Here is a 20,210-nt window from a genome sequence, read left to right on the forward strand (position 1 = left end):
GGTCCCCCCATGTCAAAAAAAGCCCGGTCTAGGTAGGGTTAAAGGCTGTTGTTATGCCAAACATCTTTTGGCTATCTGCATTAAAGTGTCTAAACACAAAGAACTGAGAACGTCTTGAACAAAAAATAACAGAGAAAAATTCCTAATTTGAGAAGATAATAGTTAACTCCTGCGACTTACGAATAGCGTCAAAAAGTCAGTTTTGTGAGCCTTGCGAAATCCTCCCTCCTCACAGTCGTGAGACGATTCCTTGACACGTACAGCACCTTAAATAAGGACAGAATACGTTTGCCTGTAAACTGGTATCCCAAAGTCCCCAATAGACACCTTTGCAGGCTAAATAAATACAGTAGTAGAAATCTGCCTTAAATGGGGATTTAATTGGCGAGATCAGTTGGCTGGCCAGAGAGGCTCTTTTGATCGTAGCGACTTCTCACAGACTCTGTGCAGCCAAACTGGACCCTCTATGGCCGGCCAACTCCCCAGACCAGCTACATTCTTTTTAGGCCGATTTCTACTATTTAGTCAGCGTGCAAGACTAGTTATCGTACCTCTAAATATGCACTGCTTATTCTTAAATGATAAATATCATTCAAACACAACCATGTAACATTACGAGTTTCATGACTTATAGCTAGACAGGATTCTGTGACTTTATGCTAATATTACAAGATTTATAGATTCCAATGCGACAAAATACCAAAGCCTGCGATGGCTTTGGTATTTTGAGCTTTCTACATGAAGTTAATCGCTGTAAGAAATTTTATCAAATAATTAATTCTTGGTACAATTAAGTCAAACTCAACAGGCTAAGGGCCGGGAAAGTTATTGTACAATGGAGAAGTAGCATAAAAACAAACAAGTCATGTAGAAAAGAACGATGCTCACCTCCAGTCCTGTATTGTCTGTCCTATCGTCAGGAGCCAGACCGATAAAAGTGGATGCTGATATGTCCTGTAGCGAATTCGTGAACAGTGACAGTGTGTGTAGTGTGACCAGATCGCGAAACGCACCGTCTTCTACAGTGCTGATGTTGTTACTATCCAGGTATAGTGCCGTAAGATTGAACAATCCAGAGAATGTTTTCCGTGTGATTTTGGAGATTCCGTTAGATACAAGATCCAGAAACTCCAGCGCTATGGCACCATTGAAGACCATATCTGGTAGATTCTGTATCTTGTTGTTAGCCAAAACAAGACTCTTCAATGAGGATAGCCCCATAAATGTCTCGTTGGTCAGCCGAAGGATCTGGTTGGAATGCAGGTAGAGGACGCGTAACTTCTTGAGACCACTGAAGCTCCCATCTTTAATCGTTGAGATGTTGTTGGACGATAAGTTGAGCTCCGTAAGCAGTGGGACTCCAGTAAACGTGCTGGTCGCTATCGATGTGAGTTTGTTTCTCTGTAAGTCCAAAATTTCCAAACTACTTGGACTATCAATCCCTGCAAACGCTTCTACAGTTTCGATGTTGTTACGATCCAGAAACAGTTTCAGAAGTTGGCTTAGTCCACGAAAAGCATCCCTGACCACTTGACTGATTTTATTCCCTCCAAGCCGAAGAATCTGAAGATTTGGCCGCAGGCGGAAGGGAGATCTTTCAAGCGTCGTGATCGAGTTATCTTCGAGGCTTAGTTCTAACAGGTTTGGAAGTCGAGACACAGCTATCAAAGACACAGCTATCATCTGGTTGTCATTCATCAGAAAAGTTTCTGTCGAGGATGGTATCAAGTCTTCTGGTGGGAAGCCTGGGTGACCCCCGTGACTGCAATCCATCTTGGTGCCTTTGGATCGATTTAATTTGTTTATTATTAACCATCATGATAGACAAAATCTGAATTAATTATATAATTGATAATTACATCGTGAAAAGTGTACAGTATTGTGTTAATTTGTAAAGACTTAAGTCTAAAATATACATTTTAAACAAGAAATATGAAACCAATCCTGCCAGCCATTCGTAAGTTATCTTGTTGATTCACAAACGCACAAACACTGCCTATAATATAACCTTGTGGCCAAGGTAATAAATAATTAAATGTACCTTCACAACGGCATCGCCTTGAACAGTACTGGGCAGACACCATACTGAAGACCACAGTGAGCAGATACACACATAGCAACAGACAAGACGATAACTTCCGCGCCATCATATTCAGCTGTTGCCAACAAATGAACAAAGTACCAGCATATTTACGTCGATGAAGGTTAGACATCCAGGTAATACGATACGCCAAAAAGCAGTTACTCGACAAGCAACTGAATATGATTTTGAAAACTTCAGACGTTTCAGCTAGTAGGTTGTGCTTTTAAACCTGCATTTCCCCTCTGGTCTCTCAGTCACTGACGAAAGCTAGTGGATACTAGCTGAAACGTCTGACGTTTTCAAAATCATATTCAGTTGCTTGAGTAACTGCTTTTTGGCGTACCAGCATATTTGTCAGTAAACCTTGCATCTAACAAGACCTGAGATTTAATCAACATAATTAGTTTGCTGTTTGTTTACCTTGCACATTTGTCCTTTCCAGAGACTCAAAAAAATTATTTCCAAAGACTGTATTAAATTTACAAATAATAGGGCATGTTATGGCTTTGATTAGTGAATTGGGTACGTACGATATGTAAACATAATACATATTAAGCAAAGCTTACTTGAACCCCTCCCCTTGCTAAAAAATGACCGTCTACCCTTCACAGTCTTCGATCACATTGAACGTAAAAGATTACATGTATAACAACCTGACTTACTTTAAAGACTATATCACAGTCATCATATAAACTTCATATATAGACGTCTCACTGGTGCCAGTACTGTGTGTAACTTCTGTCTTACCTTTGTTGTTGTAAGCGACAGATCACATATGAAGTGGTTTGGGTTTTGGACGCCGTTTCCTGAATTAGTTCAGTCAAGCTGAAGAAGTTGTTTGACAAGTTTTGATGACGAAGGCCTTGGCAGGTTTAGCCCCCCCCCTCCCACCTTCTCACATAAGAGTGCATGTAGGTTTTGCCAGGGCTCTGGTATTTCTATTTATCGAAATATGTAAGTTGATGTATAAATGTGTTGTTGAGATATGATCTGCAACGTCATATCTTATGAACGGTTGACAGTTGAATGTACGAGTTATTCTGCTGGATTACATGTAGTTGCCTCCCAGATAAGTACAGACATTCAGTGTGAACATTCCATGCATGTGATCGGATTCGCAGTAACTTTTATACAAATCAAGCTAAAGTTTGTTTCTTTTAAAATAAGAAAACACGGCTGTGGTATGTTGACGATATAATCTGGTCTTTCCTCCTTTCAAAAGGTAATTTTTTGTCCTTCAGGCCCTGTGCAGACACTGATGTCAAGTTCGCTCCGGGCTAGGTAAAGGACAAACGACGTGCTGCATTTTTTCGTAAAATGTCAAAGTTAAAGGCCCCCGAGACAACCAAAACACGCCGGGACACGTATTAAGTATAGTCAAGACTGAAACCGTTTTAAGGTCTCGGACCGGAGTTTCCCTCCGTATTTCGAGCAATTTGACACCCTCAGCCCGACGGGCTGTCATTTCTGTACTAAACGCGGGTCGGAATTTTTCACTCTTTTGGTGGAAAGGGGTGCCGTGCCGCTTATCAATACACTTGATTGATATTTTCTGCGCCCAATTTATTTAAGGGTAAATGAGGCACATCAAAGTACATTTTGAAAAAAAGGGTAATTTTTTTCGTCATTTTTAACCATGGCTGCATGGAAAAAACGAATTTTCCCAGGATAACGGCTTAGTACTCGAATAAGCTCAGAACCTAATGTTTCCAAAATTTGAATTTAATTAAAATCGATGCGATAAGTTTATCGCTATCTTCGATGGCCCGAACACACCCAGAACGCATATAGAACGTACCATCCCGGCGGTCAGGCGAAAAGGCCACATAACCATCCGCGCGGACGAATACCAGGAAGTCTTCGCTGGACCACCAACATTACGCCACCTATAAAGGCTACAACTAACAGGCTTTTCAGAAAATACAAAGATATGTACACAGATATTACGATTTCAGGGATATCGCGGCCAAAACATACCATACAAAGTCACGTTTCCGGCGATTTACTGCGCACGTACTTAGACTCTGGTCAGAATTAAACTCCGACCCGGAACCTTAAAAAGAAGGGCCTTCAGTTTTGACCTCGCGCATGCGCAGTTGGAACCCTTGACATGCTTAATATTAATTTTATCAGGCTGGTACAATCATTATATTCACACGGATATATTTGTGCTGCCAATTTACGCGAAGTAAGGAAACTACTTAAATGTGCGAAACACGAGTTCAATGTTGATATAATAGTTTCATTTTATTTTAAATAACACCACCACAAAAGCTGTTATTATGTGCACGTGTCAAAACGTGGTATAAGTATGAATTGCCGAACTTTTAATCTGTCTTGTTGAATAACGTATCCTGCTATGTTGCCAAAACAGCATCTTTGAATCAGAAAGGTTAAAACGTTGCAAAAATGCGGCTTTATTTATCAATTAAAGTGTTCAATGTTGATATAATAATTATATTTTATTTGACGTAATAACACCACCACTAAAGTTGTTATTGTGGCTTTTTGGTCTATATGATGACGTCTTATACGTGTAGAAATATTTCAAGAGTTTCAGTATCTGCATTTCTGTATCTGTATAACCGGTATACAGACCGGTTATTCTGCGTCTACGCGACTGTAGACACAGAACACAGTGAATGATGATGATGATGATGATGATAACCGGTATAACTACCCTTCGGCGTAACATGTCAGCTAAGTTACAGAAAGTATAAGGGTTATAAATGTATAATACACGTATATTGTAGTTAGCTTCTCGTTTGGAACATCTGTCAAGTTTTAATTAGCATAACATTACACCTAAATACGAAAGATAAAATGAGATATACATCGTGAAAACAAAATACAATATGACAATTCCCGTAATAATAATCAATCAGCACAGATATCGTCATACAAATTGTAAAAAGTCAGCAAAGTTTTTAAAGTTTTAAAACTTATATAGATGTTTTATATACAGTCGGGCGAGAGAAAGAGATGAATGGTGCCGTGGCCGGTTGCTTCATTCTTTCTTTTCTCTCTTTTTTCTTCCCTTAGGCCTTATGGCCTTATTTGGCCACAGCAAGGAAATTTTATGCATGACATCCTCCACAGACTCAAAATCGAATGCGAGCGGGCGAAAAAAAAACAAGGCGGGCGGAAAAAAACAAGGTTCCTACATTTTAAAATTTCGACTCAATAATCGTATAGATTCAGTAGGAACATCACATATACACAGCCACTATCACATATCACTGCATCAAAGTAAGAAAAAAAAACATTAAATCAGAGCCATTTCTTGCCTCCTCTCTTCATAGTTATCTGCCATCAACCTTCCAGCATGGCAACAGACATATTTGCCCATTTTCGGCATGGTGACCACTGTCAGAAGGGAACAAATTTCTTTTTTTTCTCTCTCCAAAATCAGGCGAAAATTAATGCGCGTGCTGATGTCATCCATAAAATTACTTGCTGTGGCCTAAACGACAATTACTGGTTAATCAACACAGATATCGCTATACATATGGTAAATTTAGCAAAGTGTTTTCATAGGCCTGCTTTACACATAACTTTTTCAAGTCAACTAGAACTCAAGACGACTTGAGCTAGTCGACTTGAGAGAAAATTTCTCTGTGTAGAGAGAAATAATTCAACTCAAGTCGCATTCTAATCAAGACGACTTGAGTCGTATCCAAACCAGACTTAAGTCGGCCAGCGGGGTGCTGAGTCCGCTAGCTTCGCGTGTGTAAACGGGCGAAGTCGACTTGAGTGTCTCTGCGTAGTAGTAGTCAGACAAGACCGAGCCACCAAGTCAACTTGGGGGGAGGGTGGCACAACGGGAGTGCCAAGTCGCTTTGTGGCCCCGTGTGTGAACAGAAATTTTTCAAGTCAACTTCGCTGAATCGACTTAGAAATGGTGTGTGTAAAGCGGGCCATAGTTTTACTACATGCAGGCTCAAATTTATCGATTAAGCGATAACATCGATGTAAACGTCTTCCTTTGCGGATGACGATCTTGCCATTGCTCCATCCAGGCCGTCGTCGTTGACTCTCGTGTAGATGTTTTCGTTGGCGCTGTCCGCCGTGTAGACGGGGTTGTTGAAGGAGCTCGAGGAGGGCCTTCGGTTGTCACGTGGAACGGGAATGGGTGCGTCGTGATGAGGCTCATTTGCTGCACACAGATACAAAACGATTTGATTTGATTTATTGAAATTGCAAATACATAACGAAAGTTTATTGCAAATACATGCCCGAGGGCTAATTGCAGTTACAAACAACTTAGAAAGAAAATACAATGGTATGTGGACAATATCTACGTCTAGCATTGTACTAAATTCTACAACATACATGGTACTAGTTTTACTGGGTTTGACGTCTTCTTTTTAGGCAATGGAAGACGAATTTACCCACTTCTTCTATAATATGTGGGTTCTTTGATTTTACTCGTGGGCCACAGGCAGCGGGGGCTGGTGTTGTGGCCCACACACAAGGCAAGCATGAACACACGAACAAGATACACATTTAGGCATAAACAATGTAAGTAAATGAAATCACCATATCAAGAATCAACATAGATTAGAATATATCAACCTATTAATAATATCTATCAGTCCATTTACCACTCCAGTACAGTTCATGCGGTTCCTAGCCGCCAGAATGTTCTCGTGTCTGGGGCCACGTCTCCGGGTCGTCTGGTGCTTCTGCTGTGTGAGCAGGTGGGCCTGACACATGTTCTTAAATACACTAACGCTACGGGCCTCTTTAACAGGCTACAGGCCTCTTTATCTTCCAGGAGGTGGATATAGTTTAATGCGTTCCGTCATAGAATGTATTATTGACATACGATTGCATGATAAAACTATTACACCATGGTTTACGTTTCATACATTTCCTGCAACCACATTCTTGAATCTCGGGCATACTGGGTCAAAACCCTGTCAATTCAAGTGAAACCAGATCGCCACCTACTCCCTTTGGAACCGAAACATACAAACCAAGCACGAATTAGCGCCACCCAAAACAATACTCCCATCCAGAAAATAGAAAATGTTATACAAAACCCCCCAAAACAATGGCCATAGCGCGACCAGAAGAAGAGATATATCAGAACCGAAAGTTTTGCTGCAATACCACAGAGAACCGCCAGGGGGCCATAATCGTTTTGCCGACACTCAACCAAATATAATACTAACAGACAAACAAACCTGCTGAATTAAGGACGTCCCCAGCTTTGCCAAAATCCAGATATGAGCTGGTGATTCCATCCGCCCCTGGCTCCTCTTCGAATCCTGCGTTTTGGTACTGGTTCTCCCGATCAGGGCGTACCTGGGGATCATTGTCGTTGATGCTGTTGTAGGGCGGGTCCTCAATCGTGCCAACTGCACCGGTTGTGCTGTGATTGGCTTCCTGCAATTGGAAAAAAAAGAAACTTGTCGGTATCTTGGATTTGCAGATGATCTCTATAAGGCCTAAAACCCTGCTATTAGACTTTTAGAGGCTCCATAGAGCACTAAACAGCCAGAGTGTGAATTTCTGTTGCACACAGACTAGGAAAAATCTTTAGTTATTGCAATAAAAAGGAAATACCTGGCGTTGAGGACGTTCAGGGGTGTGGCCAGCATCTTGCTCTGTAGAGAAGGGCCCTCTCTTCTTCAGGACAATGACGATTGCCGCTACTAGGCAGAGGATGACGAGCAGCAAAGGGATGCCTACGGCCAAGCCGACTATTGTTGTAGATCTCATCTTCGTTGTAAAATGCACACAGTGGTCCAGTCCTGGCTTTCTAGGCGCATTCTTGCAAAGAACGGCCACACAGGCTTGGTAGGGCGTGTTGGGAAGAAGGTCGAATATGGCGAAGTTACGGCCATTGGGGTGAATGTCTTGTGTATTCGTCCACGACTTCTGCCCAAAAACCATTTGGTACTCAATAATGAATCCTGTCAGGTCCAAATTAATGGATTTACCGTCGTGAAACCATGAGATTTCAGCACGGGATTCCTGTACGTTTTGCACGGTGACGTCCGTTGGGGCGGTGCATGTTCCTGGCTGTCGTGTTGTAAAGGACGACGAAGTTGGTGTTGTTGAGCTTGGTGTGGTTACAGGACGTGGAGATGTCATTACTTCAGTCGTAAGAGATGTTGGACTGTGTAGAAGATGAAGTAGTATATGTACTAAGAGAATGACAGCAAAGACCATCATTAACGCCACCCAAAACAGAACTTCCGTCCCGGAAGTAAAAACTAGTGAACACTTACCAGGTCTGCACAGTACATTCCGTGGGCGGTGGGTCGGTTGTCGTTGGGCACGACATCTGCAAGTCTTCCTCTCGAAGGTTGCTGAGAGGACGTCCCTTCAACCGCTCTGGATTGTAGCAGGCCACTGGCTGTGACGAAGTGACATATCGCTCAGCCTTCACATCTGCATACAAAAGAAACAAGAACTGCAATAAAACTATTGCCTTGGCGACGGATGCTTAGTATTGATTTTTTTCTAAATGTATGTTTGAATTGACTTATTGAAGAGCAAAAACAGTAAGGTTGTACATGGAAGTACCTGTTTTATTCAGCCATTTCGCTAGATCAAGTATTTCACAATCGCAGGTAAGACAGTTCCCAAATGTCACAGTTTGGAGGCAGGGTAAGTGGCGAAACACACCTGTGGGAAAAATATACGTCCCCCAGCCCCCACAAAATAATTATGCAAGAACAGACAAGGAGAATGGTGGAAAGCATTAGAAAATGGCACGAAGCTTTAGCAATTGTAAGTAATTTCACAAAGTACAATTTTACAAGATTTTACTCTGTCGCTCTCTCTCGACATATATATCTATATGTCTATCTATCTGTCTATCTCTCTATCTATCTATCTATCTATCTATCTATCTATATATATATAGAGAGAGAGAGAGAGAGAGATAGGTAGATTGATTGGTAGATTGATAGATATAGATTTGACGAACGACAAAACACATTAGAGACAATTCCAGGCATATACAGACAACTGTAAACTCATACGCGGTGACAAGCTCGTTACTCCGGCAATATCCAGATATTGCACTGCCGTCAGGTTGCCGAAAGCATCAGGATGTAAGGCAGCGCTATCGAAAGGGTTCCTGCAGTTAAAAACGCAATAGTTAATTTTTCTTTCCTTTGTCCATCGTCAAAGATGAGACGTACAGAAATATATAACAGTATTTATAAATAAATAAATTAAATAAACAAACAGTATCATTAGTTTATCGACAAATAACTAACTGGGCATAAAAACTGGATGCAGTGCAAGTCTCTACCATAGCAGCCTGTTGGCTGAATATGAATATGAACATTACAATTCCTAAAATGCAGCCCATATAAATTTATTCAACTTTCACTGAATTGAATTAAAATTGGGAAGACATAGTAGAAGGTGCTATCTCCACAATACAACAAAACCGTAAAGGAGTTATCATAAGCCTAATAATGAAATTATCAAAACGTTATAAACGAGAGATACATGTACCTCGGAAGTAAAAGAGTTCTTAGAGTTGGTAGATTGGCAAAAGCAAACGCGTGGAAGCTTTGGAACTGATTTCCTCCAAGTAACAATGTTTGCAAAGCCGTCAAGCCTGCAAAAACACCCGTTGTTACAATTATCAAAATCGTTTACATCAATGTAATGAAGCAATATTGAGCCATTCAATGATTTTGTACTGCCTGGCCTAATGGATTCTTTCTATTAGACACTGTCATAAGTTTGCATAACTTCCAAACACCCAACATCTGCTTTGAGATTAGCAATAGAGAAGACCATGTAGACAGCATTGGCGTATACGCTAGTTCTCTAAGGTTTATATTTCATACCATGATTACACAGTACATTTGTGGGGTCGTATATATGGCGTAACGGCAGGGCATTCGGCTTAGAACCAAGAGGTCCCGGGTTCGAATCCTGCTATGTCACCAACCTTGTGCCCTTGGGAAAGGCAATTAACATGACTTTTGTCACTTCGCTTTGTGAAAATTGGTATGCCAGAATGATCATTATCATGATCGGATCGTGGGCATTAAAAGAAAAAAACCAAAAACTAAAAACATTCCTGGCGACCTCAGACCTCATCACAATCACAAATGATGACAGATATTCCTTGTTATCAATGTACGGTGTAGATATGACATATGCTGTGTGTACCTTGAAATGTTGCTGCAGAAATGTTCGTCAGACGGTTGCCATATAGACTAAGGAAGACAAGGTTGCCGAGATTGGCGAATGAACATCTTCCAGTCCCTCACTTGTAATTTTATTGTCCTGTTGTAAACATAATAGAGCTTTTGAAATGCTTAAGCAACTGTACAATTGCTTAGCATTAAATATTTACTTCCTTGGACAAGCCGTATACGACAGTAGTGCATGAAGTAAACGTTAAAGTTGTTACTTTTCCTTTTATTTATGCTGTAGCACATATGTTAAGCTAAATGAATGTAGTTTGTAACGTTTAATTCAAGCAGTAAAGACAAGCTTACTGCGTATTGAAGGCTGTTGTTATGCCAAACGTCTTTTGGCTATGTGTATTAAAGTGTCTAAACACAAAGAACTGAGAACGTATTGAACAAAAAATAACAAAGAAAAATTCCGAATTTGAGAGGATAATAGTTAACTCCTGCGACTTACGAATAGCGTCAGAAAAGACAGTTTTGTTAGCCTTGCGAAATCCTCCCTCCTCACAGTCGTGAGACGATTCCTTGACACGTACAGCACCTTAAATAAGGACAGAATACGCATGTAAACTGTTATCCTACTTCTAAATCTGTACTGCGTATCTTTAAATAGTAATCGTCATTCAAATAAAACCATCTAAGATTAAGATTCCCACGACTTAGCTACATAGGGTTCTGTGCTAAATATTACACCTTAAGTTAAGAGAGATTCAAATGCGGTAAAACACAAGAGCCTGCGATGGCTTAAGTTTTATACATAAAGTCAATCGCTGTAAGAATTTGATGAAATTGATTCTTGCTACGGTAAAGTCAAACTGTACCCGCTAACGGGCGAGGAAGTGATTGTACAGTGGAGAAGTAGCATAAAAGACTGATGCTCCAGTCCTGTCTTGTCTGTTCTATCGTCCGGTGCATTTATATGCATCTTTCAGTAAACCTGCAATGCGACAGTCCGACGAATCAGTAATGCACAAGATTACAATGCAAGAATTCCAGACACTTTGGCGAGTACATGTAAGAGTAGGAAAATAAATCATGTGCCAATCCTTAGGGTCACATGTACTAGGGTCACATTTCCAAACCGTGGCCCGGGCGGGTTGTTTTGAACGAAAAATCATTAATTTGTATCGCAAATATACGCTAACAGTTACCATTTTTTCATCTTCATGTGCTTTCAGTTTGTTGTCTTTTGTATGACATATTTTTCATTCCATAAGACTGCCTGGCCGGGCCCTGGTTTGGATATGTGACCTCAGCATTAATGGGAACTTGTGCAACACACTTACTTTTGATGATGATGATCCCATTGAGCGTCTGCACCTTGACCTCTTTCCCCCCCTGTTGGTCTTGGATCCTTTTCTCTCATTCGGAACATGTAAGGGAAGGATGTCTCCTTCCTGTAACAGACATTGAAGGTGGATAAGTTTAACAGAAGGTGTCTGCACTTAATCACTATGATCACTGTGTCAGTAAGTTTATATAGTATTTTTTTATTCTTCAATGAGAAATCAAAAGTAAACTAGAAAGGCCGACATTTGCTTGAGAGCAAATGCAGCGATGGCTTCACCACATCCCCCATACCAAAAATGGATCTATCCCACGATGGCTGCGAATAGTCTACACCCCCATGCACCAATGGAACCTTCCAATGCCGGAAATAGCCAAAAAGCCCTATTTCACATAATTTTAAAGTGGTGTATGTCAAAATTGTGAATGACATTCTTTGGACATGTGACCAAGGTATCCCCATACCAAATTTCAGGTCATTCGGATTTAATATTAGGGCACAGGAGCCAAAAATGTACATTTTTGGTCCGAAAATAGCAAAAAAGCCCTATTTTACGCAATTTTGAAGTGGTATATGTCAAAAGCGTGAATGACATTCTTTGGACATGTGTCCAAGGTATCCCCATACCGAATTTCAGGTCATTCGGAATTGATATTAAGGCACAGGAGCCAAAAATGTACATTTTTGGTCCGAAAATAGCCAAAAAGCCCTATTTTTCCCAATTTTAAAGTGGTGTATGATGAAAACTTGAATGAATTTTTGTGGACATATGTCCAGGGTATCCCCATACCAAATTTCAGGTCATTTGGTTTTAATACCAGGGCCCCAGATATCAAAATGTACAAAAATGTATATTTTTTGCCTGAAAATGGTCAAAAAACCCAAATAAAACAATTTTTCAAAAAAAAATGAAAAACATGCGTCGGGGTATTTGCCCACTTTACCTTCATGCCAAATTTCGTGTTATTTTGCCCCAAAACGGCAGAGATGAATCGATTTAAAGAAATGGCAGGAGAAGGAGAAACATGAGAGAATACAATATGTCTTCACCACTTTGTGGTGAAGCCATAAATATAAGTTAGTATGAGACATTAAATGTACATTGCACAATTGTCAATTCCTCATTTACATGTGTCTTTCAGTAAACCAGATGCAATGCGACAGTCCGCGTAATTGGTCAAAGTAATGGACAAGATTACCATGCAAGAATTCCAGAGACCTTGGCCAGAGTAGGAAAATAAATCACATGCCAATCCTTAATAAATGGGAACCTGTGCAACATACTTACTTTTGACGATGATGATCCCCTTGAACGACTGGCCCTTGAGTGTCGCACCCTTGAGTGCCTGCCCCTTGAGTGTCGCACCCTTGAGTGCCTGCCCCTTGAGTCGTCGCCCCCTTGAGTGCCTGCCCCTTGAGTGTCGCCCCCTTGAGTGCCTGCCCCTTGAGTGTCGCCCCCTTGAGCGCCTGCCCCTTGACCTCTTCCCCCCCCCTGTTGGTCTTGTATCCTTTTCTCTCTTTTGAAACATGTAAGGGAAGGATGTCTCCTTCCTGTAACAGACATTGAAGGTGGATAAGTTTAACATAAAGTGTCCTATACTGAAATCACTATGATCACTGTGTCATTACAGAAGCTATTTTATTCAGTGAAAGTTTCCTGTAATTTGTTTAAAGTGTAATCAAGCCTACAAATTCCCTAAAATCATAGTCTGGACTACCAATTTTTCGTAAGCCATAGCAGATAGCCCAGTGGATGACATATTGAGTCATCCTAAGCTTGTACTCAGGATTTCTGTCGCCTAACCTGGGCATGAGATAACCAATGACATCAGTGGAGTTCTGTGTCATTATTGGTCAGTACTGGCCGGGTATACAAATGTAGCAGGATGAGGGAGCACATCCAGAGTCAATCTTGGTTGCATTATCATTACTTTTCTCCCTTCTATTTTTATTGTGCATTATCTGCATGCTTCATTGCAAGTTTACGCAACAGCTCTTGCTTGCAACATTGTGACTTTTTTGCCAATAGAGGCTGTACTACTCACCTCCATGGAGCTAGCTCCATGGAGCTAACTCCATGGAGGTAAGTACTTCAGCCCTGCGGCAGATTTTTTTCCAGCTCCATGGAGCTAGCTCTACGCACTATGAATGCATATGCCTGGTTCACGTCACCTTCAAGAAAAATGCATGGTTCACGTCACTTCAAGAAAACAAACCAGCGCTATAAATGTCTTGAGAAATAAACAGCCCCGTGCACAAAGAACACACATGGTTCACGTCACCTACAATGTAGAAATCACGTTTTAGAACATATCGTGTTTAAACTTGTTACGGCCCAGCTCCACGCACTTTGAATGCATATACATGTTTCACGTCACTTTCAAGATAAATACATAAACGTGCTTCCCGTTGCCTTCAAAAAATACCACGCTCCAGAAAATGGTTAGATCGGTGTATTGTTGTTTGTAAATCTTGGATAATCGTGTTTGGTGGTGTTCTATACGGCCCCACACACTGAGAACGATACATGATCATACATGTACACACAGTGTCGTTCTTCTCGAGGCTGTTTTACGCACAGAACCAGCTCCACGCACTTTGAATGCACATACATGTTTCACGTCACCTTCAAGATAAATACATAAACGTGCTTCGCGTTGCCTTCAAGAAAAAATACCACACTCCAGAAAATGGTACAGAAAATTGTTTGGATCGGTTTACTAGTATTGGTATTTGTAAATCTTGGATGATCGTGTTTGATTGTGTTACGGCAAGGCTGTCCTTGTGTATTGATTGAATGTATACACTACACTAAATTTCGTGACGTAAACCATGTGTTGGAATTCATACTGCGTGGAGTCACCATAACTTGTCTCGTGGTCTGCATGGCGTTTTCTGCATATCGAAGTCAGTGAGGTTTATTTGAGCTCTCCAGTTTAAAAGTTGTCGGGACCTCATCCTGACCACGATATCGATGTCACCTAATGACCTTTGTCAATGATTGGCACAGAGATACGATTTTCTGCAATCTATCGTGGCTCAGCTTGCGAACAATGTTGGTGTTCATTTTAGAACTGACATACATAAAAGAAAACATGATATCGAAACGAAAAAGCCCTGTTGAGGCCATTGACATTGTGAAATATAGAATTTTCAGTATTCGCGGTGTTGGTTTCCATTACGCCTTCTTTAGTTGACAAATAATGAACGGTCCCCGGGCCCACAAACAAAGGGGACAAGCGACAAATAATGAACGGTCCCCGGGCCCACAAACAAAGGGGACAAGCAACACTAATTAATAACAGGCCGGCGCGAACAAGGATGGTCAGAACCATGTTTCACGTCACCTTCAAGATAAATACATAAACGTGCTTCGCGTTGCCTTCAATAAGAAATACCACGCTCCTGAAAATGGTTTAGTTCGGTTTATTGGTATTTGTAAACCTTTGATGATATTCTTTTGGTTTTGCGGCCCTTTGTGAATGACACATGTACGTACACACAGTGCCAGCTGCACAGCGCTGCCATTCCTAAAATGTTTTGAAGGTGACGCAAACCATGTACTTATGCTTTCATAGTGCATGGAGCCAGCTCTATAGAGGCCAACTTTTCTTCGAGTTGACGTGAACCGTGTATATGCATTCATAGTGCGTAGAGCTAGCTCCATGGAGCTGGAAAAAAATCTGCCGCAAGGCTGTACTACTCAGCTCCATGGAGCTGGCTCTATAGAGGCCATGCCATTTTTTCTTGAAGGTGACGTGAACCATGTATATGCATTCATAGTGCGTAGAGTTAGCTTGAAGGAGGCGATTAGTACAGCCATTTATTTCTGAGGACATTCATAGAGCTGTTTTTTTCTTGAAGGTGACGTGAACCATGTATATGTATTATTCTTGAAGGTGACGTGAACCACGCATATGCATTCATAGTGCGTACTACGGTAGAGCTAGCTCCATGGAGCTGGAAAAAAATCTGCCGCAAGGCTGTACTACTCACGTCCATGGAGCTGGCTCTATAGAGGCCATGCCATTTTTTCTTGAAGGTGACGTGAACCATGTATATGCATTCATAGCGCGTAGAGCTATCTCCATAGAGGCGATTAGTACAGCCCCTATTGTCTTTTTTCTTGAAGGTGACGTGAACCATGTATATGTATTTTTCTTGAAGGTGACGTGAACCACGTATATGCATTCATAGTGCGTAGAGCTAGCTCCATGGAGCTGGAAAAAATCTGCCGCAAGGCTGTACTACTCACCTCCAGGAGCTAGCTCCATGGAGGTAAGTACTACAGCCCCTTCTCTTTTTTGCCAGTCGGCACCGCTAGAATTTACCATAGAGCGTTGCTGGCCTTTCAGAATTAACCGTTAAGCATTGCGAGCCTTCATCATTTAACCACCAGGAGTAAGCAGGACCCCCCATGCAGACCCACTTACATAGCTTGAATCTTTTAAGTGAAAAATCAGAAGGGAACCAAACGTTAGAGACAATACACATTTTCTGTAAATTGCAAATGTCCATTACTCCTTGACTGTGCAATCTGACAGTCAGCCTACATTGTACCTGGTCAAAGTCATGCAACTTTACACAAGCGTAAAAGTACCCTCACGGCTGCTTATTGTAAAATGACCAAAAGAGGCACTCACATAGAACTAGTATACAATATACATGTAATGTATGATCATATGTTTCCACAGCAGGGTTTCAACATGACATCTTTGTGTCACACTGAATGTTTATGCTGGGATGTTTGTTGGTTACTTCTTAGTTAGGGTACTTCTGAAGCCTCATGACAACAATAATCAAACAGAAAGAGAGAAGCATAAAAATATTACCTCTTCTGTGTTCAGTACATCAAAAATGTTTGTAGTCTGGGGAATTTCTTGGTGGTACTGCAATGATGTCACATAATCTGGAAGACAATAGGAGTACCTAACGTCTTCCCAGCTGTCATCTTTGGACCCATGACCTTTAGGTACACTCTGTGTGATTATATGGAATAAAATAAATCAGATTAAGTGCATGCACACAAAAGCTGTTTCTGTTCAAAACATCCTAAACGTTATTTTACAACTTGTTTGATATCCAATTAAATGTATACATGCACAATTGTTAAATGCACATGCTGGGGGAAAATAATGGTCAATCGCAACATTTGCAAGCAAGTGCGGAACATTTACTCCTCCCCCTATACCATCATAAATTGAATATTCCACCACTTAATATCCCTGGTACTGCCAAGCTTTTTGCATGCTATTTAAACTTTCTGATCCTTTGACCTTAATCTGATGGCACTCAAAGTCTACCCTGTTGTGACATATGAGCAACATATGTGCAGTTTTGGCATTATAACAGGTTTTTGACAGAGACTAGGCTTCCTTTCAGTGTAATTTGACCCCTGTCACTGAGGGGTCTGGAGCACTATCGCCCTACTACCGGTATGGGGAGGAAGAAAGTCAGTTTATACCCGTCCCTATACATGACCCTTCAGTCTCCTTTGTTGGGTGAGTACTTGATGTCTCAATGCAGAAAAATGCGTGTAGCAACCATTACTACTGTACAAATGAACTTGCCATAAGGAGGCCCTCAATCTTCGTTGTCCAGATGCTCTTAAATTTTAGTGACAGTTGAGTGTGTTTGGTAGTAAATCTGTTGTGAATCTCAAATGTGATTTTGTAGTACAAAGCGTAAGGTTGCTTTATTAATGCTTGTGCCAATGGGGAAATTTTTGGGGACCGAGAAAAAGCGGTTACACCATGGTCAGGTGGCCTGCTTGAAGAGATGGTCTCCTTGGCAGGTTTGACTGTACACTACACATGTCATGTGCTATGATGTAGTCAAAGTCCCAAAAAGCTTTTGATTCAATAAATGCACACAATTTTTCAATCGATTCAGCTAAATGTCTTAATGCTTCGTAAGTCATGTATGCATAACCACTACTGTGGTTATTGATCCATATGAGCACTGCTAGGTTTAACCTCAGCCAGTCTGTGATCATATACACACTAGGAGTAAGATTTATCAAGCAAAACCAAGTACTAGTGGATATGGTTGATCAACTTCGGGGATCTCGCATTGGTCCCAGTTTTAGGCTGAATCCAAAGATATAAAACTGCCCCGCCTAACCTCGAGGATTTTATGTCATTTACGTGAAAGCCTGTTAGTGTTGCGGGCAGTACTATATCCTTGGTTTTAGCCTAAAACCATGCTCTATCTATTACAATGAATTCAGCATTAATGTCTGTGCCCTCCAGGGGCCATTTTATTATACATTGGGGTCTTCCGTAGCCAACCACACATGGAAACGGATATTATGATAGAAATAAAACCCCAAAAAGTGACACAGGTATGAGATCCTTGAACTTAAGTTTAGCATGACATTACCTTGTCCTGAATCCCCAAACTGGTGTAGTGGGTCTCCCAAATGTGTCCCAGGAGGACAGGATGCTCCTTCTCTCTCCAAGGGGATGACCATGATGGATGTATCTTGGTAAGATACTCATCTTGCAGGTTCTACAGGGAACAAAAATGAACTTTTCTCTATAAACTGTATCACTTTTTGTACCACAACCATAATAAAAGTGTATTAAGGCATGGAGGTCATGCTGAGTACATAAATGTAACCCACGGGGAGATCCTTGCTAATTACTGTCCAAATGCTCCTAATTTATAGTGACAGGGTATCTGGAAATGTCCACATAAAAATCCACCCAAAATATGATGTTCTGTGTCACAGCTTCCCCATTCACATACATATAGATATAGATATAACATAACCTACCGAACAGCTGCTGATTATCCAAATCGAAATCTGGAAGATGTTGGCAAGGGCCATCAAGGTGATGTGGTCACCCCACTCTCCACTTTTCTCCATCCTTGTTATGTACTCCTCCCAGCCTCCGCTGACAAACCCGGCCAGGTCTACTCTGGAACCAGGCTGTAGTAATGATAGAATATTGCACATTGAAATTAAGGCATATTTAGAATGGTTTCTGTATTTCAATGTCGCTTTATCGTTTCCCTGTAGTCCTCTTGAATTTTCATAGAATAAATTTGCTCATCACCTATGCTTTTCACAATCACATTCTACACATACATTGTTGCAAGAAAATGTTTTGTGAGCTTTGTTTCCCCTCAATTATAAGCACATATATCTGATAAAATTACATCCCATCACGTTTTCTTTCTACATTTCATTATGCACCAAGATTAAGATAGTGTTAAAAAAATGGTTCCTTACCAACACACGGTTTTCCTTCAAAACCCAATTGTTCGTCATTCAAAACTTTATTTTCACCCTTCAAAACTCTATTTTCACCCTTCAAACCCCTATTTTCACCCTTCAAAACTACAGTTTTCAACTTTCAAAACCCAATTTTTCACCTGTCAAAACCCAATTTTCATCGTTCAAAACTAAAATGTTCACCCTTCAGAACCAAAATTTTCACCCTTCAAAACCCAACTTTTCACACTTCAAAACCCAAGTTTCACCGTTCAAAAGTTACTATAAAGTATCCTCAGGATACTGTGATTGGATCTTCCCAGTATGCTTTGCGCGGAGAAAATGTGGTCTCTTTCCCAGGGCAGGGATACAGAAAAAGAGAGTTGAGGAAAACCTACCCCCCTAGCTGATACACTGAGGGGGTGTGGTTTTGTTCCCCAAAGATGAAGTTCATTGATATCTCCCTTGGGAATTGAGAGCAATTCTCATACCCAGTGTCTGTGCCCTATCCCGAGGCTTGTATAGCAGTGTGCCAGTATACCTACCAACACCACACTACCACTTTGAAGAGAAAAAGCTACATTCCAATGAATTTTCTTTTTCTTTCAACTTTTATACCAGCTATTGCACTATACTACACGTATGAAACCCCCCTAAGTCACATACATAACAGCCAAGAATAAACAGCTGGAAATCCCCTGCCAACCCCTAATCCAGTTTATGAGTTTGAGGGGGGGGAGGGGGGGTTGTGTTCAGGGCAGACAGCACAATTACATTTGCCCATTGAAACCTATGGTAATTACCTTCACCAAGAATTGGAGAAGGTTATGTTTTCCTGGCCGTGTGTCTGTGTGTGTGTCTGTCTGTCTGTCAACAGCATAACTCGAGGAAGCTTAGATGGATTATCTTGATATTTGGTATGTGGTTAGGTCTTGATGAGAGCTTGAACTGATTAGATTTTGGGCCCCTGGCGGTTTATTATGGTACTGCAGCTGAACTTCCGGTTTTGATATCTCATGATCTAAACATGCTAGGGTGACGAAATTCGGATGCTAGGTAGCTCTTGTGCTGGGAAAGAAGTGACGTGAGTTTGGTCCCCCTAGCGGCTTGCTGTGGAACTGTGTTAAAATATTTAAAAGAGTGGATTATCTATGCAATGTTATGTGATGCAGTATGAAATTTGGCAGTATTTTAGTTACTGATTGTCTGCAGAAAGAAAAGCAAATGATTATGGTGCTTTCATCTCATTATTATTCTCTTTATTTTCTAGTTGAAGTACAGGACGAAGGGAGGTACTGGTTTGTTCTGCACCAGGAATGTGGAGTTCAACCCTGCCTAAGACACCAGATCACCATCTATTGCTATCTTCCCTTTCATCATTTAATGTTAAGACCGGAATATTCGTACCTTGGTTTAACATCTGACAATGTATTATATATATAT

General features: G+C 41.0%; 2 protein-coding genes and 1 pseudogene across 5 annotated transcripts in view; 1 reads left to right on the top strand and 2 right to left on the bottom strand.

Annotated features, from left to right (window-relative positions):
• LOC109486271 (insulin-like growth factor-binding protein complex acid labile subunit) overlaps window positions 1-2,867 on the bottom strand; it is a 5,975-nt gene extending 3,108 nt beyond the window's left edge. The window contains exons 1-4 of one of the 3 annotated variants that reach the window (XM_019790068.1): window positions 2,831-2,867; window positions 2,042-2,156; window positions 889-1,781; window positions 181-266 (exon numbers count right to left, since the gene is read on the bottom strand). In XM_019790068.1, coding sequence (XP_019645627.1) covers window positions 189-266; window positions 889-1,781; window positions 2,042-2,150 — 1,080 coding nt within the window. In that variant the 5' untranslated portion in view covers window positions 2,151-2,156; window positions 2,831-2,867 and the 3' untranslated portion in view covers window positions 181-188. The other 2 variants (XM_019790060.1, XM_019790050.1) reach the window with 2 other exon arrangements.
• Window positions 1-20,210, top strand: part of LOC109481763 — a 96,760-nt pseudogene that overhangs the window by 36,780 nt on the left and 39,770 nt on the right.
• On the bottom strand, window positions 5,484-12,906 carry LOC109486285. Of its 2 annotated transcripts, XM_019790080.1 has the most exons (11): window positions 12,837-12,906; window positions 11,547-11,657; window positions 10,715-10,801; window positions 10,235-10,351; window positions 9,566-9,671; window positions 9,082-9,179; window positions 8,621-8,722; window positions 8,323-8,485; window positions 7,655-8,210; window positions 7,273-7,474; window positions 5,484-6,239 (listed from the first exon to the last, which is right to left on the bottom strand). In XM_019790080.1, exons 8-11 carry the CDS (start codon window positions 8,376-8,378, stop codon window positions 6,037-6,039), a joined length of 1,017 nt encoding a protein of 338 aa, XP_019645639.1. In that variant the 5' UTR covers window positions 8,379-8,485; window positions 8,621-8,722; window positions 9,082-9,179; window positions 9,566-9,671; window positions 10,235-10,351; window positions 10,715-10,801; window positions 11,547-11,657; window positions 12,837-12,906; the 3' UTR covers window positions 5,484-6,036. The 2 variants fall into 2 exon arrangements, with proteins under 2 accessions (XP_019645639.1, XP_019645647.1); XM_019790088.1 differs by lacking the exon at window positions 10,715-10,801.

This window comes from Branchiostoma belcheri, unplaced genomic scaffold, assembly GCF_001625305.1.
Source record: "Branchiostoma belcheri isolate BF01 breed outbred unplaced genomic scaffold, Haploidv18h27 scaffold11, whole genome shotgun sequence".
NCBI classification, from domain to species: domain Eukaryota; kingdom Metazoa; phylum Chordata; class Leptocardii; order Amphioxiformes; family Branchiostomatidae; genus Branchiostoma; species Branchiostoma belcheri.